At 37.4% G+C, this 16,346-nt stretch overlaps 1 protein-coding gene and 1 pseudogene across 4 annotated transcripts; one reads left to right on the top strand and one right to left on the bottom strand.

Moving 5' to 3' along the window:
• Positions 1-1,070: 1,070 nt before the first annotated feature.
• Positions 1,071-3,495, bottom strand: LOC104598911 (dolichyl-diphosphooligosaccharide--protein glycosyltransferase subunit 4A pseudogene; annotated as a pseudogene). 2 transcript variants are annotated; one of them, XR_016084352.1, is made up of 2 exons: positions 3,144-3,495; positions 1,071-1,375 (listed from the first exon to the last, which is right to left on the bottom strand). The product of XR_016084352.1 is annotated as a dolichyl-diphosphooligosaccharide--protein glycosyltransferase subunit 4A pseudogene, transcript variant X1 (transcript). The 2 variants fall into 2 exon arrangements; XR_016084353.1 differs by having other exon boundaries at positions 1,249-1,375; positions 2,611-3,495.
• Positions 3,496-11,423: 7,928 nt separating this feature from the next.
• Positions 11,424-16,065, top strand: LOC104598913 (bidirectional sugar transporter SWEET16-like). 2 transcript variants are annotated; one of them, XM_010261204.3, is made up of 6 exons: positions 11,436-11,648; positions 11,738-11,774; positions 11,890-12,100; positions 12,190-12,351; positions 13,894-14,013; positions 15,434-16,065. In XM_010261204.3, the coding sequence occupies exons 1-6, from the start codon at positions 11,456-11,458 to the stop codon at positions 15,785-15,787; spliced, it is 1,077 nt and encodes a 358-aa protein (XP_010259506.1). In that variant the 5' UTR covers positions 11,436-11,455; the 3' UTR covers positions 15,788-16,065. The 2 variants fall into 2 exon arrangements, with proteins under 2 accessions (XP_010259507.1, XP_010259506.1); XM_010261205.3 differs by lacking the exon at positions 13,894-14,013 and having other exon boundaries at positions 11,424-11,648.
• The last annotated feature ends 281 nt before the right edge of the window (positions 16,066-16,346 follow it).

Genomic DNA, 16,346 nt, shown 5'->3' with positions numbered 1-16,346 from the left:
TAGTCCTAGCATCACATTTGTAGGCAAGGTTCAAAATATCGATACGCCCGATATGCCGATAAGGGCGTATCGGGCTATATTGGTACTTTTTTTTTTACTTTTTATTTTTTTTTCAGAACCATTTTTTTTTCAAAACCGGTTTAGGGGGGCTAGTTTAAGGATCCTCCACTGGTCAGAACCCCGATACACCCTCTGTAGGGGCGTATCGGGGGAGCTCCCTAAACGATATGTATCGTCCGATACGTGTCGATGCTTTGAACCTTGCTTGCAGGCACATACCATGTTCTTGAACAAATTGGCCATTCTTATGCTAACCCAAGATTTTACTATTGCAACATGCTTTAAAAACATTTTGAGTTAATCGATACAAATTATTGTTTATATTTTCTACCTACAACTAGGGGTGCAAATGGATCGGATCATGATCTGATCGATCCGATCCTATTTGGTTTTGGACCGGATCAGATAATATGATCCAATTAGAAATTGGATCAGATTCAAATAACCCCTATCCGATTTGATATATTATATATTTATAAATATAAATATATATAATACATATATTATTATTTATTTATAAATTTGTTATATTATTTATTTTTTTTATAAAAACATATATATATATATATGATGAAAATAATTAAAAAATACTTGTATTTTTTGTTTTTACTTTATTTAAATTAGTATATTTTATTTTTCTTTTAATAATTTATTAATTTCTTAAAAAAATAAATCGGATGAAATCAAATCCAAAGATCCGACTTACGAATAAGATTCAAATTCAAATCGAGTACTAAGATTCGATCGAATTTTTCGGATTCGAATCTGATCTGATCCGTTTGCATTCCTGCCTGATGTTTCTCCCACATCATTTTTCTGATTGACATGTTTCTCCCACATCATATGTTTCTCCCATATGATGTGGCAACGCATATTTTCACAAATTTGCATTGATCAACTGTGAAACAACCCCTATGAAACCTGAGCTAACAACAAAATTATGGAAACCAGAAGTTGCGCATGTCAACACCAAAGCTCGAAGGACCCAAAATCTTAAACATTAAGGGGTCAACATGAACCACAAAAAGGTAAACGCAAGCTGATATTAGTGCAACAAAAGATCAATCTTAACAGAGTATGCAATGGAGCAGGGTGAAAAAACCGCCTGATACAGAACTACATCAGATCTATATCCACTTATAAAGTAGTTACCGTCAACAAAACTGACATGCATTGGTTCAAGGTCAACAGACAAAAGTATTCAGATGCCTTCATATTTGGGATCGGTCATTATATAATGGTAAGCAATTACCAGAACAAATACAAAAATGCCAATAAAATTGGCAAGGAATCCCAAATCTTCGTCATTAATCATCTGCACAAGAGCAAAACAACAGAACCCAATATAGCATTAGCAGCAATACAGAACTAGCCTCTTTATTTAAAAATCCATGATAGACGTAATAGAAATGACGCTGAAAAACATTATAAGAAAATGGGTTTCAAAAGTTTTAAAAGAAGAAGAAGAAGAAATAGTTAGTGAAAACCAGACTTCCATAGGAATTGTTAGTTCTTTAAAAGAAGAACGAAGGAAAATCAGTTTTGTTATTATTATTTTTTTATTTTTTTTGAAGATTCTGTAAATGCTGGCTTAGATCAAGGAGGTGGAAGGTTCAGAAACTGCTCTCATTGTCATTGGCAATGCCATGCTTCAAAATGAAATTGCTTTTGAAGTAAAAAGGTGAAAGAAAAACTGAAAAACAAGGAGTTCTAAACTAAAGGGATGGTTGATAACAGTTTAAATGGCTGAACCAAACACAAGGGGTTGCCTTGTGTTTTAGTGGATAAAATAATTAAATAATGAAATATTTGAGGTTATGGTACTTGACCCAACTTTAGTTTCAGGCATTATGGAGTTCACAACCTCCTTAATGAGGAACTATTCACTAAAAGACGAAGAAAAAAAGCCATTCAGTTCATCCACTTCAGCTGTTATCAAATGCTTCCTAAAAAAATTGAAATAGGAAGCATTTCATCCTTTTTAAACTTGAGGTGCAGTAAAGGCATTTTTCCAGTGGATAATTTGAAGAAATGATTTAGAACTGCTTTCAGAGATTGGGGCAAGGGTCATCTATAAAACATGGAGGGGCCAATGCAAAACCGGAAAACATGGGGAAAATAAGCAGAAGTATTGATGCATGGAGCCATAAATACTAATTAATCTCTCTCTCTCTTACACACACACACAAACTTTAACATTCTATCTGAGACCCACCCAAAAAGAAAAACCTAACAGTGGAGATTCATTAAACAAGATATTGCAACATTGGCCAGTCCTACACATATTCCAGTGAAAAACCTGAGGCTCTTAAGAGTTAAGAGGAAAGTAACCACTGCAAGGCATGGCTAGGAAAAGGGGAGTGGGATATGGGAGTCAGGAGCATCTGAACTTTTCCTGTGGTAGTGCACTTGGGAAAGGCATAGAGAAGGCCTACCATTCTTTTATAAAGGAAATAAAACATAAGGGAGGTGATGAAATGTAGGTAAAATTCTGGTCACACATTGATTGTTTAATGATAGATCGTTGATGGGGATTTCCCCATCATTTACCTTGCATCACTGTTATAGAAGCTAAACTATACATAGTCCCCCTTCAGCCAAAAGGCCCAATGAAGCTGAAACAGAAACTTGGATTTGATTCTCATCTGGAATTCTCTCTTCAAAATCTTTCTACAGGAGATCAAAGGCCTCAGTAACAGAAGAGAGAGGTGGAGGTGGAGAACCAACGCGACGTGAAAACAAATTCTACCTTCTTCAAAATTTACAATTCCAAAGCAAAACCCAGATCCGATACTAATAAACAAGTTATGAACCGATATTCGTTTCCACTGGAAAGAGACAGTGAGCATAAAAGATCCTACATAAGTCCATAGCATGCAGAGATTCGAATGAGTAGAAATCCTACTTGAAGAAACCGAAATTCATCAACTGCAATAGTTTCAACAAATTAATAAGTCGGACCAGCTTCTGTACAATGTTCAACAAAGCGCAGAACGTGGGAAAATTCCAAAAAGAAAAAAGAGAATAGGAAAACCGAAACCGTGACGAAATATTTATAGAGAAAGAGAAAAAAAAATCCATACCTTGAAAGAGAAAATAGAGGGAATTAATGAGAGCCAAAGGGGGAAAGGAGAAATGTGTAACAGGAGCGGAGAAATTAACAAGTAAAATGAGAACGAAAGACTTAGCAATATTGAGTAAGGACCCAATAACGTTTCGGTTTAAGCAATCCGAAATCCGCGCCTTGATCGCGGTGAGAAAGCTCCGTCTTCATGGTTGAAGCTGTTGCTGAGAATGGCTACAGTAGTTGGTCTTCAGTCTTGGGATTGACCATCTCCTACTGTGGAACTTTGGAAGTGGATGTTCTCTCTCTCTCATGGGGATCTACTGTTCTATCGGATATTCTTCGGTTGTCATCTACTATGCTCATTTGGGTATGCTAGCTTCCAATTTATTTTCCTTGACGCCAAAGTCCATGTTATATATGTGTTGTGTTAGGGGTGGTCATATTATAATGATTTTATTTTATTTTTTAAAATTATCTGGTTAAATCCTTCGCGTTTTACAAGGTGAATTGTTTTTTCATGTTGCCGGTTTTAAAAACAAATCAAAATCATTTGATTTGAAAACAGATTGTTTCTTAAAATAAAAACATACAAAAAAAAGAACATATTCTTGGTTGTATATGTATTTTTTGTTTTCAAATCTAAAATTAAAACATGTTCTTGAATTTGGTTTTAAAAACATATTTTCATCTTATTATTTAATACCGCATTTCATAAATTTCTATATTAGAAAATCTGTTTTCTTTTTTAAAACCCAACATTTTGTTGATTCCAAAAATATATATTGTTTTTTTTTTTTTTTATTTGAGAAGCCAATAGAAACCTGCAAGTATATACAGAAATTAATGAGGTAGCTGATTAATTATTAGGAAAAATTCCTTATTAGTACCCTGTATTTTGGCTGGAGTGACAATTTGATTTCCAAACTTTAAAATGCGACAATCCATTATCTAAACTTTCAAAATGTGACAATCCGGTACTCAAACTTACAAAATGTGACAATCCGATACCTGTCATTAACCAGCTCATTAATCAGCCGTTAAGTGACATTTAAAAAGTAAAAAATGCTCTAAGAATGCATCTAATTTTCTTTATCAACCATCCAAACATTGACAATAAAATGACCAGTCCCAAAGTCTAGATTTAAACAATCACCAACTTTTTTGAATAAAAGAGGCTAGGATTTGGAATTGTTTAGTATTTTTGTCAACGTTTGGATGGTTGATAAAGAGAAATAGATGGCATTCGAAGGGCATTTTTGAGTTTTCAAATGTCACTTAACGGCTGATTAATGGCAGGTACTGGATTGTCACATTTTGAAAGTTCAGGTACTGGATTGTCGCATTTTAAAGTTCGGGGACCAAATTGTCACTCGAGCCAAAGTACAAGGTACTAATCGGAAATTTTCCCTAATTATTATTATGCGGAAAACATATCCAATGCAGATTTCTGAATTCCACTATAAATCTATAAACATTCAAAATATCAAATACCCACACTCTATAAACCAATACCCACCCGCATGAATTAACATCAATTCCGAGCTGGCATCTACTCAACAGTACTTTAGGCCTAAAAATTCTGACCCAGGGCTGAACCGTCATTCTCCCTTAATTATATTGGTGTTCTTTTTTTTCCTTTTGTGGTGAATGCAAATTAATATGCTCAGAGGGTCGATCCGGAATCGAATCATTCTTCCACTATCTGCTGCATTTTTCCTTTTTTTTTGTCTATTATGGGTCAATAATGAAAAGTTGGACGTTGAAGCCATTTGACATTAAAAAAGTTCTGCATAGTGAGGTACTTGTTTGGGCTGACTTGAATAGGTACTAAGAAGCAGAGCTTCTGCTGCTTCTAAAAGATTAATGTTTCTTGATTTTGATCGAAAGTGCAGTGGATGAACGGTTCATAAGCCTGGTGATTTCTTTTTTCTTTTAATTTGGTTTTTCCGATCCAACAGATTTAATGGATTTACTTTTAAGGGTGGATTTAAGGCCCTGTTCGCTGTTGGAGAAGTTATTTATACGAGTAAATTTAGTTACTTAAAGCTACTACGTTTGGAAGCAATGCAAAATACAAGTTTGTAGAGTGCATAAATACACTCATTCCGATTCATGAATGCAATCTGTTTTGTACTCTTGCCGTTTGTTTCATTTGAGGAAAATGACTATACAAAATCCATTTATTTATACGACCAAAAATCTTTCTTCTGAGCAGATCTGATTTCACGTTTTTCATTTATGATAAAATCTTTTAACTCATTTGAGTCTCACCCTAGCTTGTTAGTACATTAGACACTTTGATAATCAAATAACATATAGAAGTGACGGGTATCAACCATCAAATGTTAAATTAGTTTCACCAGCATCTACCCATTAGTATACCTTGTTGGGGTTGTGTTTTTGGATCCAACAAATGAAATTATGCCAGGTGGTGTGAGTATAAGAGGTTTGGTGCATAGATCTAGATGATGTTATCATCCACAATGGTTATGTTTGTCTTTTGGTCTCTCTGGTCCATTATTTGGGATGAGCAAATGGGTAGGTTTTAGCTGTAATTAAATGGATTTTTACCTTAAATCAGCTTCATGTTTACAAATTATTGAGCAATTTAAATGAATTGATAATTTTTTTCAATTTAATATTTTTTTGGTCACGTTCAATCTACTAAAGAAAGTGTTCCATGGGTAGACCCTAGAACTGCCAAGATTAGAATTGACATTGAAATTGATCTTTGACAGAGTACAAGGTATTTAGATTACAGACTAGTTAGGAGTTCAGAATCTGCTTGTTGAAGGAGATTCCAAAGCTGTTGTGGATTGGTTAACAAATCCAGATTCAGTTATTTGGTGCTACAGGGACCTTTTGAGGAAAATTAATTGGTTTTCAAGAAGCATGATTTTTACTTCTCAGTGGATGGGTAGAACAGCTAATACCATATAGCAGATAGGTTAGCTAAGCAAGGGGCCTCAAGGGGACACTAATTCTGGGCAGTTCTGTAAATTTTCGTTTTCTCCTATGATGTAATACAATGTTGTTGTTTAGGAGTGGTACCAACTCGTGTCTCTCCTTGGGTAGTCTGTATTGTATTATCATATTGATCTTTCAAAAAAAAAAAAAAAAAGACAAGGTAGGTTTTGGTTCCAAAAACCTGGAACTAATAATCTCTACAGGGTAGATTCTAGGTTCTACCTTAAAACCAAACCAAATCGAACTAACTTATACTTACCACTATTGATTATTAATCAAAAATCAAAATAGGTTAATCGATTAAAACAATTGGGCCCTTTCAAGGTTTAAAATATCGCAACGTATCAGCCGATGCATACCATTCCGCTAAGAAACTGATACATGGAACATGTAAAAATCACGTGTTTTGTTTCTTTTTGAATGTATCGGCCGATACAGGCTATATCGAGCTGTTTCGGATCTATATCGGTCGATACAAACTCGAAACAGGCCGATACAAACTGAATCGTTTCGGTTCCCCTTTGTTCCATTAATTTCATTAATTTATATTTAATACCAAATATCTTTCATTAATGTCGTTTATTACTCCTATATTCAAGTCTAACTTCTTTATTAATTAGTTAATTACTCCTATATTTTAAGGCAAATTTAAATTTAAATTTGAATTTTAAATTTAAATTTCGCCACTAAACCACTCTGATTTGTTTGTTGTAGTTATATGCATTTTTAGTTTTAAGTTAATTTTCTATTTTCTTAGTGGTGCTTATTAATAATTGCTGAAATTAATTATTAAAATTTATATACTAATAAATATTAAGATAATTATATTGGTTATTTGAAATTTGATGTATATACATTCATGTTTTAGTTCTTTTTTGTTTTTTTTTTTCACATTTTAGTTATTCCATCATTTTCAACGGTTATTAATTATATGTCTATATGTCACATTTTATATAAACATTAAATTATGGTTTTTTACATTTAAATGACTTATTTACAATCATATAAAACTTGTAAGTATTGTTAATAATATATTTTTTATGATTTATTTGAATTTCCTAATATATTTATGTGTATGTTGATTTTTCATCTGTATTCATGCGTATCCAATACATATCCCAATATATCTCTTAAGTTGTCTTTCCGATACATCTTACGTTTCCGAAACTTTAAACCTTGGACCCTTTTCTTAGCCTATAAATCAATCGGGCCAGGTTGACCGAGTACCCTTGACATCATATAACAAAATTATTATTATCTCTAGTCTTAGCCCCACCAAAGTTCAAAATATCGACACGTATTGACCCGAATCAGTTGATATGTATCGTTTCGGTACCCTTCCGATATGCCCTTATAGTGGGTGTATTGGGGGTCTGACTGGTTCAGGGGGTGGAGGAGCCCTAAGCCGGCCCCCCTGAATCGGTTTCAAAAAAAAAATAAAAAAAAAAGTATCGATTTGCCCAATACGCCCCTCCCTACCAACGTATCGGGCGTATTGATATTTTGAACCTTGAGCCCCACCAATAACTGGCTTGACTAGGCTTTGCTAGGTTCAGGGTTGGCCAGTCCATTCCTCTATTCTTTTCATTTAAAAACCATTTCTGGGTTTAGGGTTGGCCGGTCGATTTGATTGACTGATTTCGACTTTATGGTTCAAATAAACTGGGCTAAAAATGGGCCTTTATTTATCATGTAACGGATGGGAGATCCAGGACAATTCATTTTGTCTTTGACGATCATGGGCTTGAAAGGATATGCGTTACCTCAGCTCATGTGGTCGGTCTGTTAGCTAGGCAGCTGATTAATTGTACAATTGTAGTGATATTTGTCCAGAAATCCGATTAATTGGGATTTTGGCGGACTCCGTTCAATTTCTTTGTAGTGAAAATGAAATTTGCAGCCATGTAAATGCATGGAAGTGTAAATAGGCTCAATGTAAATTCTGATTTATTTTTGTTTTGGATTTGACTTTGTCTTATTTGTGTGCGAGAAGCAAAATAATGTAATCCCTATTTTATGTAAAAGTGCATATAGGTAAAAAAGTGTAAATTTTGATTAAGGTAAGGATGGATAACATAGTTACAAACAAATAAGTGCAAATGTGAATCAAGTGTTGTGGGATTTTATGCAGGTAAAAACTCTGCACACACATTTTGCAAGCTTGGAGATCCAACCAAAGCATCTTCCATGAACTTAACATACATTACGAGAGATATAGGCTTGGAAGATGATGAGGGCGGATTTGGTCCTCCAATTATATTGTGACACATGGCACCTCGGAATAATTAGGTGACACTCGTAGGCAACAACTTGCCTTAGCCAAGTTGATGGTGTCCCACTTGGCAGCCTGGCTTAGGCGCCGACTTGGTGGCTTGGCCCAGGCGCGACCTTGCGGCCTGGCCTAGGCGCCAACCTGGTGGCCTGGCACAGGCGCCGACCTGGCGGCCTGGCACAGGCGCGAACTAGTGGCCTGTCCCAGGCGCCGACCTGGCGACCTGCGAGACGTGCTTGCCGACAAATTTGGCATGCATATCCTAACATTCCCACGATCCTTGGAAGTTGGCCCACACGCCGAACGATCCGAAGGGTGGTCAACGTGCATGGCGGTTGCCTCCGGGAATCTCGGACCACTTAGGTGACTTCTCAGAAATCTCGGATATGGTGCGTGAAGCCCACGCCAAACAATGCCTATATAAAGGCACCAACCCCAATGACATGAGGGGGGCAAGTAAGCATATTCTAGCTCTCATACTTTGTGATTTTTAGCTCGGAGTCTATTATGAGAGTATAGGCTTAAGCACCGGAGCGATCTCGCCGGGTTAGCCACCTCGGGTCCTCTGACATTGATTCCTTGCAGGTTTCTAAAGAACTACGAAGCTCAACAATCAATCCAGCTCGCCACCAGGCAATTCGGCCCTTTGGTCAGCTCGACAACTAATAGGCAGCTCGGCCCTTTGGTCAGCTCGACGATTAATAGGCAGCTCAACACCTAATAGGCAGCTCGACACTCTGGTCAGCTCGTCACCTAACCTGCCTAGCTCGGCCCAGTCAGCTCGTCACCTAACCTGCCTAGCTCGACCCAATCAGTTCGACACCTAAACTGCCCAACTCGGCCCAGTTAACTCAGCACCTAATTTGCCCCCAGTTCGGCCTGGTCAGCTCGGCATCCAGGTCCTCATCCAACAAAAGTTCACTTCGGCCTCTGAGTTATTGGCCACTTGGAAGCAGACCAAATGACGAGGTACTTAGCACAAAAAATTGATACATCACCAAAAATTGATTCATCAGAAGAAATTTAGGGTTGAATCAAGTGCAAAACTGTATTTGGTTCAGATTTGCGCAACAAATAAATAAAGCATCAACGAAAATCTGGTTAAAGTATTTTGTCTTGTAGTCAAGGGCCTATAGTATTACTGAATTGGAATTTGCTCCACCTCACACCGACCTCACAACCAAATCCCTCCGTGTATTGAGAACATCTCCTATGAACGATAACATACAAGAACGGGAGATGTTCCTGATGCGTGGCTGAGACATGCTATGAGGAGAGCTATGTGAGGAATAGATATGGACTTGATACTACTACCCTATTGGATGTTAAATTGATTAAACTAAGCTTTTCTAACACCAAATTCTGAAATATCAACTGAAACTCCCAAACAATGGCCTTTCATCGAATGGATCCAAGATCAACCAAACTATGTATGACTGCACTATGGTCGAAAGTTTTGGTAGTGAAAAATGACCGTTTGTGCGTCATCCCAACCCTTAATACTTGGACAAACCTCGTAAAAAAGAGATAGGGCCAAACTAGGTTTAATGATGGTAATGTTTAATGTTAATAGCACTGGATCATGACATCATAGCACATGAAGGATAAGAAGGGGTGATTCTCTTTAACCCATATCACTCAATTATCTATCTGGCCGAAGACACACCCCAATTCTAGGGCAAGGGATGGTCCGATTCTGATACACCCAAACATAGGAGGAAGGTTATAATTGGGACATTCGGCCATAACCATCCTTCATATTGAGCCTCCTCTTTATGACATTTATGCTTTATCCCCATGAGTTTTATGTGTGTGCCCACTAGAACTTTGACAACCATCTTAGCAATTAATCAAAGGCTGCCCTTGTAGGAATGTATGGTCCAAGGAGTGTCAAAGGGTATGCACCAAGGAGGTTAAATGTTCCTTATCAATGAGAATGTCAAGCTTTTGACAGTTTGCTCAAAGAATACTGATAGTATTTAATTACAAAAATGACACTATGGCTAAATTTGGGAGTGTTTATTTGAAAAATAAGTGATTATTCTAATAAGCACTTATATTGGGCCAAAAAGCACTCTTTTCAAATAGAAGCAGTATGGGTATTTTCAAAATGACATCATGGGCCAAAAAGGAAATAAATGCTCATTGAATAAGTACTAAAAATAAGTCCAAATTTTAGGCTTTTCAAATGAGTATTTTATTTTTAAAACAAACACTTATTTCGGTCTTTTTACTTATCAATCGCTAATAAATGCTTATTTACGTGGTCCTGACTCAAAATAATTGCTTATTTGAATAAGTAATTATTATTTTTAAACACCGCTCACTAACATGCAGGCATGCCAAGCCTATTCAGACCGTCATACTACACCCTTAAAAGGCACTCTCACCTCTGCACAGTAGAGGCAGTCCTAGGGAGGACACCTCCTCCATTTGCCATTTCGGCAATCGGCACCAACTTAACCGAAACAAGAGTTAGCAATCAACGTACTTTTTGCTCATATACACAAACAAATTCCACCGAGTGATACATTTGTTCTCTTTCTTTCTCTCTCTCGTTGGGAGCCGAGACAGAAGTACAAACGTAAAAGCAATGTGCTCCTTCGTAGGTACATTCAAGTGGAATTAGTCTTTTACAAAGCTTTTTAAAAACATGTTTAGAGGTTATATATTATGTAAAAAGACTGGAAAATTTTATTTGAAGTTTCTCGAAATTTAACATTTTCTGTCTTTTTGGGTATTTCCATGCATTAATAAGAAAAAATAAATTTCACACAGGCGGAGCTAACTGGGGGTGGCGGTATGCCTTCAAAATTCTCATAAAACCCATTTAAATTTTATTTATATTTTGACCCTTTATCCATATTTCCTAGGTTTTAACCCCCTCGAAATAAAAAAAAAAAAATCTAGCTCCGCCCCTGATCTCACATCTACGAGGACAAAAAAACTTCCAATCCAAATGCCATAAGCCAATAACAGGGGTTGGAGCCAATACGCCTTTCCAGTAAACAATGGAGAGAGAAAAAGAAATGGGTGGACGGTGGTCCAAACTCGGGAGTCCCGAGTCGAGACGCCACTAACTCGTGGGTATGATTGATTCTGGTTTTGGGAAAGGCAAAAAAGGAAAAAAAATCATCCAGCATTATAAGAGAGTATACTTGGTAGCGAAAAGAGCCACTCCTCATTTGAAAGGTGTATCGGACCAGCAATCTCACTCAATTCTTCTGCTGCTCGCTTCGAGCATTCATATGGCGAGCTTAAGCTTCATCGTGGGCATCATAGGTAGGTATTGTATTAACACCTGGGTTAGTTCCAACCTTTCTTCATTTCGTTCATTGTTTAATTTGTTCAAGGACGTTCTTTCTCTGCAGGCAACATAATCTCCATACTTGTCTTCACTTCTCCCATGTGAGTAACAGAGATATATCTTGGCTCTCTTCTCTAGCTAATTGTATGAAAAGAAAGAAATTAGATTTCAAGTGTGTTTCAACATCAATATCTAGTCTGTGTTAATTGTCGACAGAGGCACGTTCCGGCGAGTGGTGAAGAAGAAATCAACTGAGAGCTTCAAGGGGCTCCCGTACATCTGTACTCTGTTGAGCACCTCCTTGTGGTCTTTCTATGGACTTCTCAAGCCTGGTGGTTTACTCATCGTCACCGTCAATGGCACCGGCGCTGTGTTACAGTTCATATACGTCACTCTTTTCCTCATTTATGCACCCAAGGATACAAAGGTAACCGAGTAGCTAGGTTCTCTGTTGCTCCGCCGTCTCAGCTGTCTGTCTGTGTATGTGTTTCTAAGTGCATGGGCCATGGCGTACAGGTGAAATTGATGAAGCTGGTAGCTCTCTTGAACGTTGGATGTCTGGGACTTGTGATCGCTGTGACTCTTCTGGCGATACATGGAAGTCTTCGGCTCACTGTGGTGGGGTTCTTATGCGCAGGGTTAACACTGGGCATGTATGCTTCACCACTAGTTGCCATGGTAAGCCGGCCGGTTTTTTGCTGCAAACATATACAATACCTTTTAACACTCTGCCAACATGATCTCACACCACACATCTCATAGTCTCATACATGGCCGGTCTCATATCTTTATAATGAGTCCCAGTCTGATGGTGAGATGTATGGTGTTAGATCATGTTGGTTGGTATAGGGTGTTGGAACTTATGAAGATATCCTAGATAAATATTGCTATTATTAATTTGCTGAGAAGCTTCATTATCTAGATTAGTTCAATAACTGAATGCCTAATAATTAGTTTAATTATATTGAAATTAAGATAAATGACTGAATTGCAATTTTCTTTGGTGAAATTAATAGTTGGTTTGTTCATATCTAACAAATTTTTATTACTTTATACAATTATAAACAATGATAATGGATAAATTACCTTAAAAAATGATGATGGAGAAATTGATACTAATATAAAGGACCACAAGACGGGGTAGCTCTTCCCTTGCATCACTGCTGCAAATAAATAATAAAGCACAAGGGAGGTTTGTAATCCGAAAAAATCCAAACCAACAGCTACGTTCATGTATTTCACTCCCACTAACACTTGGTTGTAAATCTCTGCACGAGGAATTCGTTTATACGGTTGCTTGGTACATTAATTTGTTCTAGACTTTTGTTAGCCTCTCACTCTCTCAATTTGCTTTTAAATTAATTTAAGCATGTTTTACCTGTGAACACTGGTATCTACAATTAGAGCCACATAAATTCCTTTAGTCCTTTTCCACTTGATGACAAAGCTTCAAAGGAAGCATTTTTGTACTGTCATGGCCCATGACAGTACAAGTGTAGAACAAAATTCATTCATTAGGACTAGGGGTGTCAATTGGACTGGGTTTGGTCCAATCCAATCCAGTCCGATGTGAGTCCATTATAAATGGACCAGGTCCAGTTCAATCCAATAAATGTTTTGGATCAATTTAGATCAGTTCAATTCAATGTCTGGACCGTTCAATCTGTTCAAATTCATTTTGAGTTAGGTTGGCTTTAACTCAAACCCAGTCCATTGACACATATATTCTTATCTTTTATCAATGAACCAGACATTAGCTTAATCCAATCCAGTCCAATATAAATTTGTTATGGACGGACCAGGTTCAATCCAATCTAATAAATATTTTGAACCGAATTGGTCCTATCCAATATGTCTTATTGATCCGTCCAAATTGATTTTGGATTAAACGGGGCCCAATCCAAGACCGGTCCATTGACACCCTTAATTACGACCACTTGAGAGTTGGGAATGTGAGATCGTCCAGCTATTTGGTAGAGAGAGATTATCAGGTTGGATTGCAACAGAAGGGTTTGAGATAGAGATCGATGGAACCTTGCATATTCGATCCAAATTTGAAATGGATTCCAATTCTAATCGGACAAACAGACACCGTTTGCAACCCTACCTTCTTGTTTGCATTATCTACTCTAAAGAATCACGTATTTTCAAGACAAAGTTTGTACCGATTGTGTGGCATAGCTCAACTTTATTCTTTTCTTGTTTCTGTTTGATTGACAGAGGATGGTGATAAGGACAAAGAGCGTGGATTACATGCCTTTCTCACTTTCCTTCTTTCTCTTCCTCAATGGGGGTGTTTGGTCTGTTTATGCTGTGCTCGTCAAAGACTTGTTTATTGGGGTATGTCTTACGTCTTCCCTTTTATCCTTCGTTTCTTTTTTCTCCTCTAACTTTTTCCTTTGTTTGCCACCGCTCCAATGTATACATTTTCCACTTCTCAAACTCTCAATTCACAGTCGGTTTTTTCGGTATATGGAGGGGGAAGTTGATTAATAAGAAATTGACCAATTTTTTCACTTTCACACGGGTTTTATGTTAAATCAATTTTTATCTCTTAAGTGGATAAATGACTTTTTCACTTGCCAAAATATTATAGGGCAAAATTTTCCATTCTAATAATAAAATTTATGGATAAAAATGGTTAATTATTTTGTGTAAATTACTAAAATCTCCCATGAAGTTTTGGACTGTTGCTGAAATTTTCCTTGAAGTTTGGTAATTGCAATCGCTGCCCTTGAACTTTTTGACACAATTGCAAGTAGACCCCCTCTTAGAATCCTCTAACAAGAGGCATGAAAATGTCCAAAATACTCATATATATAGTTATGTTCAAGGTTCAAAGTATCGTTACGTATCGACCGATACGTATCATTCTGGGACCCTTCTGATATGCCCCTATAGTGGGTGTATCGGGGGTCTGACCGGTTCAGGGGATGGAGGGGTCCTAGACCGGCTCCCCTGAACCAGTTTTGAAAAAAATAAAAAAAAGTAAAAAACTAGTATCAAAACGCCCGATATGTCCCTACCGGCGTATCGATATTTTGAACCTTGGTTACGTTGACCAATATATTTATTTTCCATTTTTTTTTCATATCAATCACTATCCCAAGCCCTCCCATTCTCTTTTCCAAAATTGATTTATTTTTCAAAATTTTTCTTCATATCAGTTGCTGAGAGGTAAAACTGCAACTTTAAACTCTACTTTTTTTATTGTTGTTGTTCATAAATTTTGTATTATTTTTACCGAAGAAACCAGCCTTAATAGTAATCGTGTGAGTATTTTGGGCATTTTCATTTCTTTTGTTAAAAGTTTTTAACAAAGGGGTCCATTTGCAATTATGTCGAAAAATTCAGGGGGAGGTAATTGCAACTGTGGAAGGAGAGGATTAATTTACCCTCAAATTTACGATCAAAATAACAGATATGCCTGCAAAAGTTGATCATACTGTTTACTATTTTTATGTTGGTTAAAGCGAATGGGCCATGAAACATTTGGCCTATTGCACAGTACACCCAATGGACCACACCGACACCAGCTTGGGTCCATGGACGAATGGATTTATAAATAACTCACCGAATCCTCTGGAGTCTGGACCATATTGAGACGGGTCAAGTATGCATGGACCCAACCCATATATATGTATGGAGCTGACGTGGTATACCATGATTGGTCAAGTATTACGACGAGGAGAACCGTAGACTGGTTCGAACTTTAATTTCACAATTTGCAACCAAGTATAATACGTCTGTGTATGCGTAGGTTCCAAACGCAATCGGTTTCGTATTGGGATCGGCTCAGTTGATACTGTACGCAGTTTACAGGAGGAAATCGGCGTCCCAAAAATCAACGGAGGCGAAAGAGGAGGAAGGTTCGGCCCACCTTGTCCGTGGAAACGTGGAGATGTCTGAATACGAAGATAGCAGCGAGTTCAAGACGAAGAATCGAAGCCTGAACAAAGGAATGAGCCTCCCCAAGTCGTCTGTGGCTCGGCAGCACAGCTTCACCAAAATCCTCAAGACGCTTTCTTTGAGTCCATACAAATTGCATCACTCCAGTTTGGCCGACGACGACGAAGACGACGTCGAGAAAGGGACCACCCACAGTCACCATTGATCGTCATCTACTTCTACAGTTCTACTGCAGCGACGTAAATAAATCAAACCTAGGATAAAAGTCCCCCGTACGCATAACATACAATGAAAGATGTTTGGATCCGCTAGCTGTACTTTTTTTTTTTTCCTGCAATGGTCTCCTGAGTGGTTTCAACTTTCAAGTCTAAACTTTTATGGGAGTGCAGCAGATCCCGGGTCTATGTTGTGGGGTGTCATCAATTGAAATGCCTGTTATTGTGTTTAACGATTAAAGAGCGCATTATCATTTCTCAGTCCTCAGTCCTTCTTGCCTTTATTATGTGTGTCTATTAGTCGGAATGTTACAAGGACAACACACAAAGGGGGACAAGCAAGTTGTGGTTGTGGTTATAATTGGTATGTAAGATTATGACCCACCCTGCTAATATCAACTCTAGATTACTGTTAATTCCTTCCTCTTTTTAATCTTTCATTGAAAGAGAACAGTACAAAGGATACACTGCTAAGGTTTTAAATGTTGAGGCTACTGTATGTTGGTACACACACCAATTACTACCCACCAACAACTCTAGACTCAACTC

Source organism: Nelumbo nucifera, chromosome 3 (genome assembly GCF_055504915.1).
Source record: "Nelumbo nucifera cultivar China Antique chromosome 3, China Antique-T2T, whole genome shotgun sequence".
NCBI classification, from domain to species: Eukaryota; Viridiplantae; Streptophyta; class Magnoliopsida; order Proteales; family Nelumbonaceae; genus Nelumbo; species Nelumbo nucifera.
The sequence above is the reverse complement of the archived record's forward strand: the minus strand, read 5'-3'. Positions and strand labels throughout refer to the sequence as shown.

Excerpts from the sequence above, each read along its gene's own strand:
- LOC104598913 (XM_010261204.3), top strand. The coding sequence starts at position 11,456 with ATGATTGATTCTGGTTTTGGGAAAGGCAAAAAAGGAAAAAAAATCATC. Across the intron at positions 12,101-12,189 it reads ATGCACCCAAGGATACAAAG|GTGAAATTGATGAAGCTGGT; the intron begins GTAACCGAGTAG and ends CATGGCGTACAG. Across the intron at positions 12,352-13,893 it reads CTTCACCACTAGTTGCCATG|AGGATGGTGATAAGGACAAA; the intron begins GTAAGCCGGCCG and ends TTTGATTGACAG.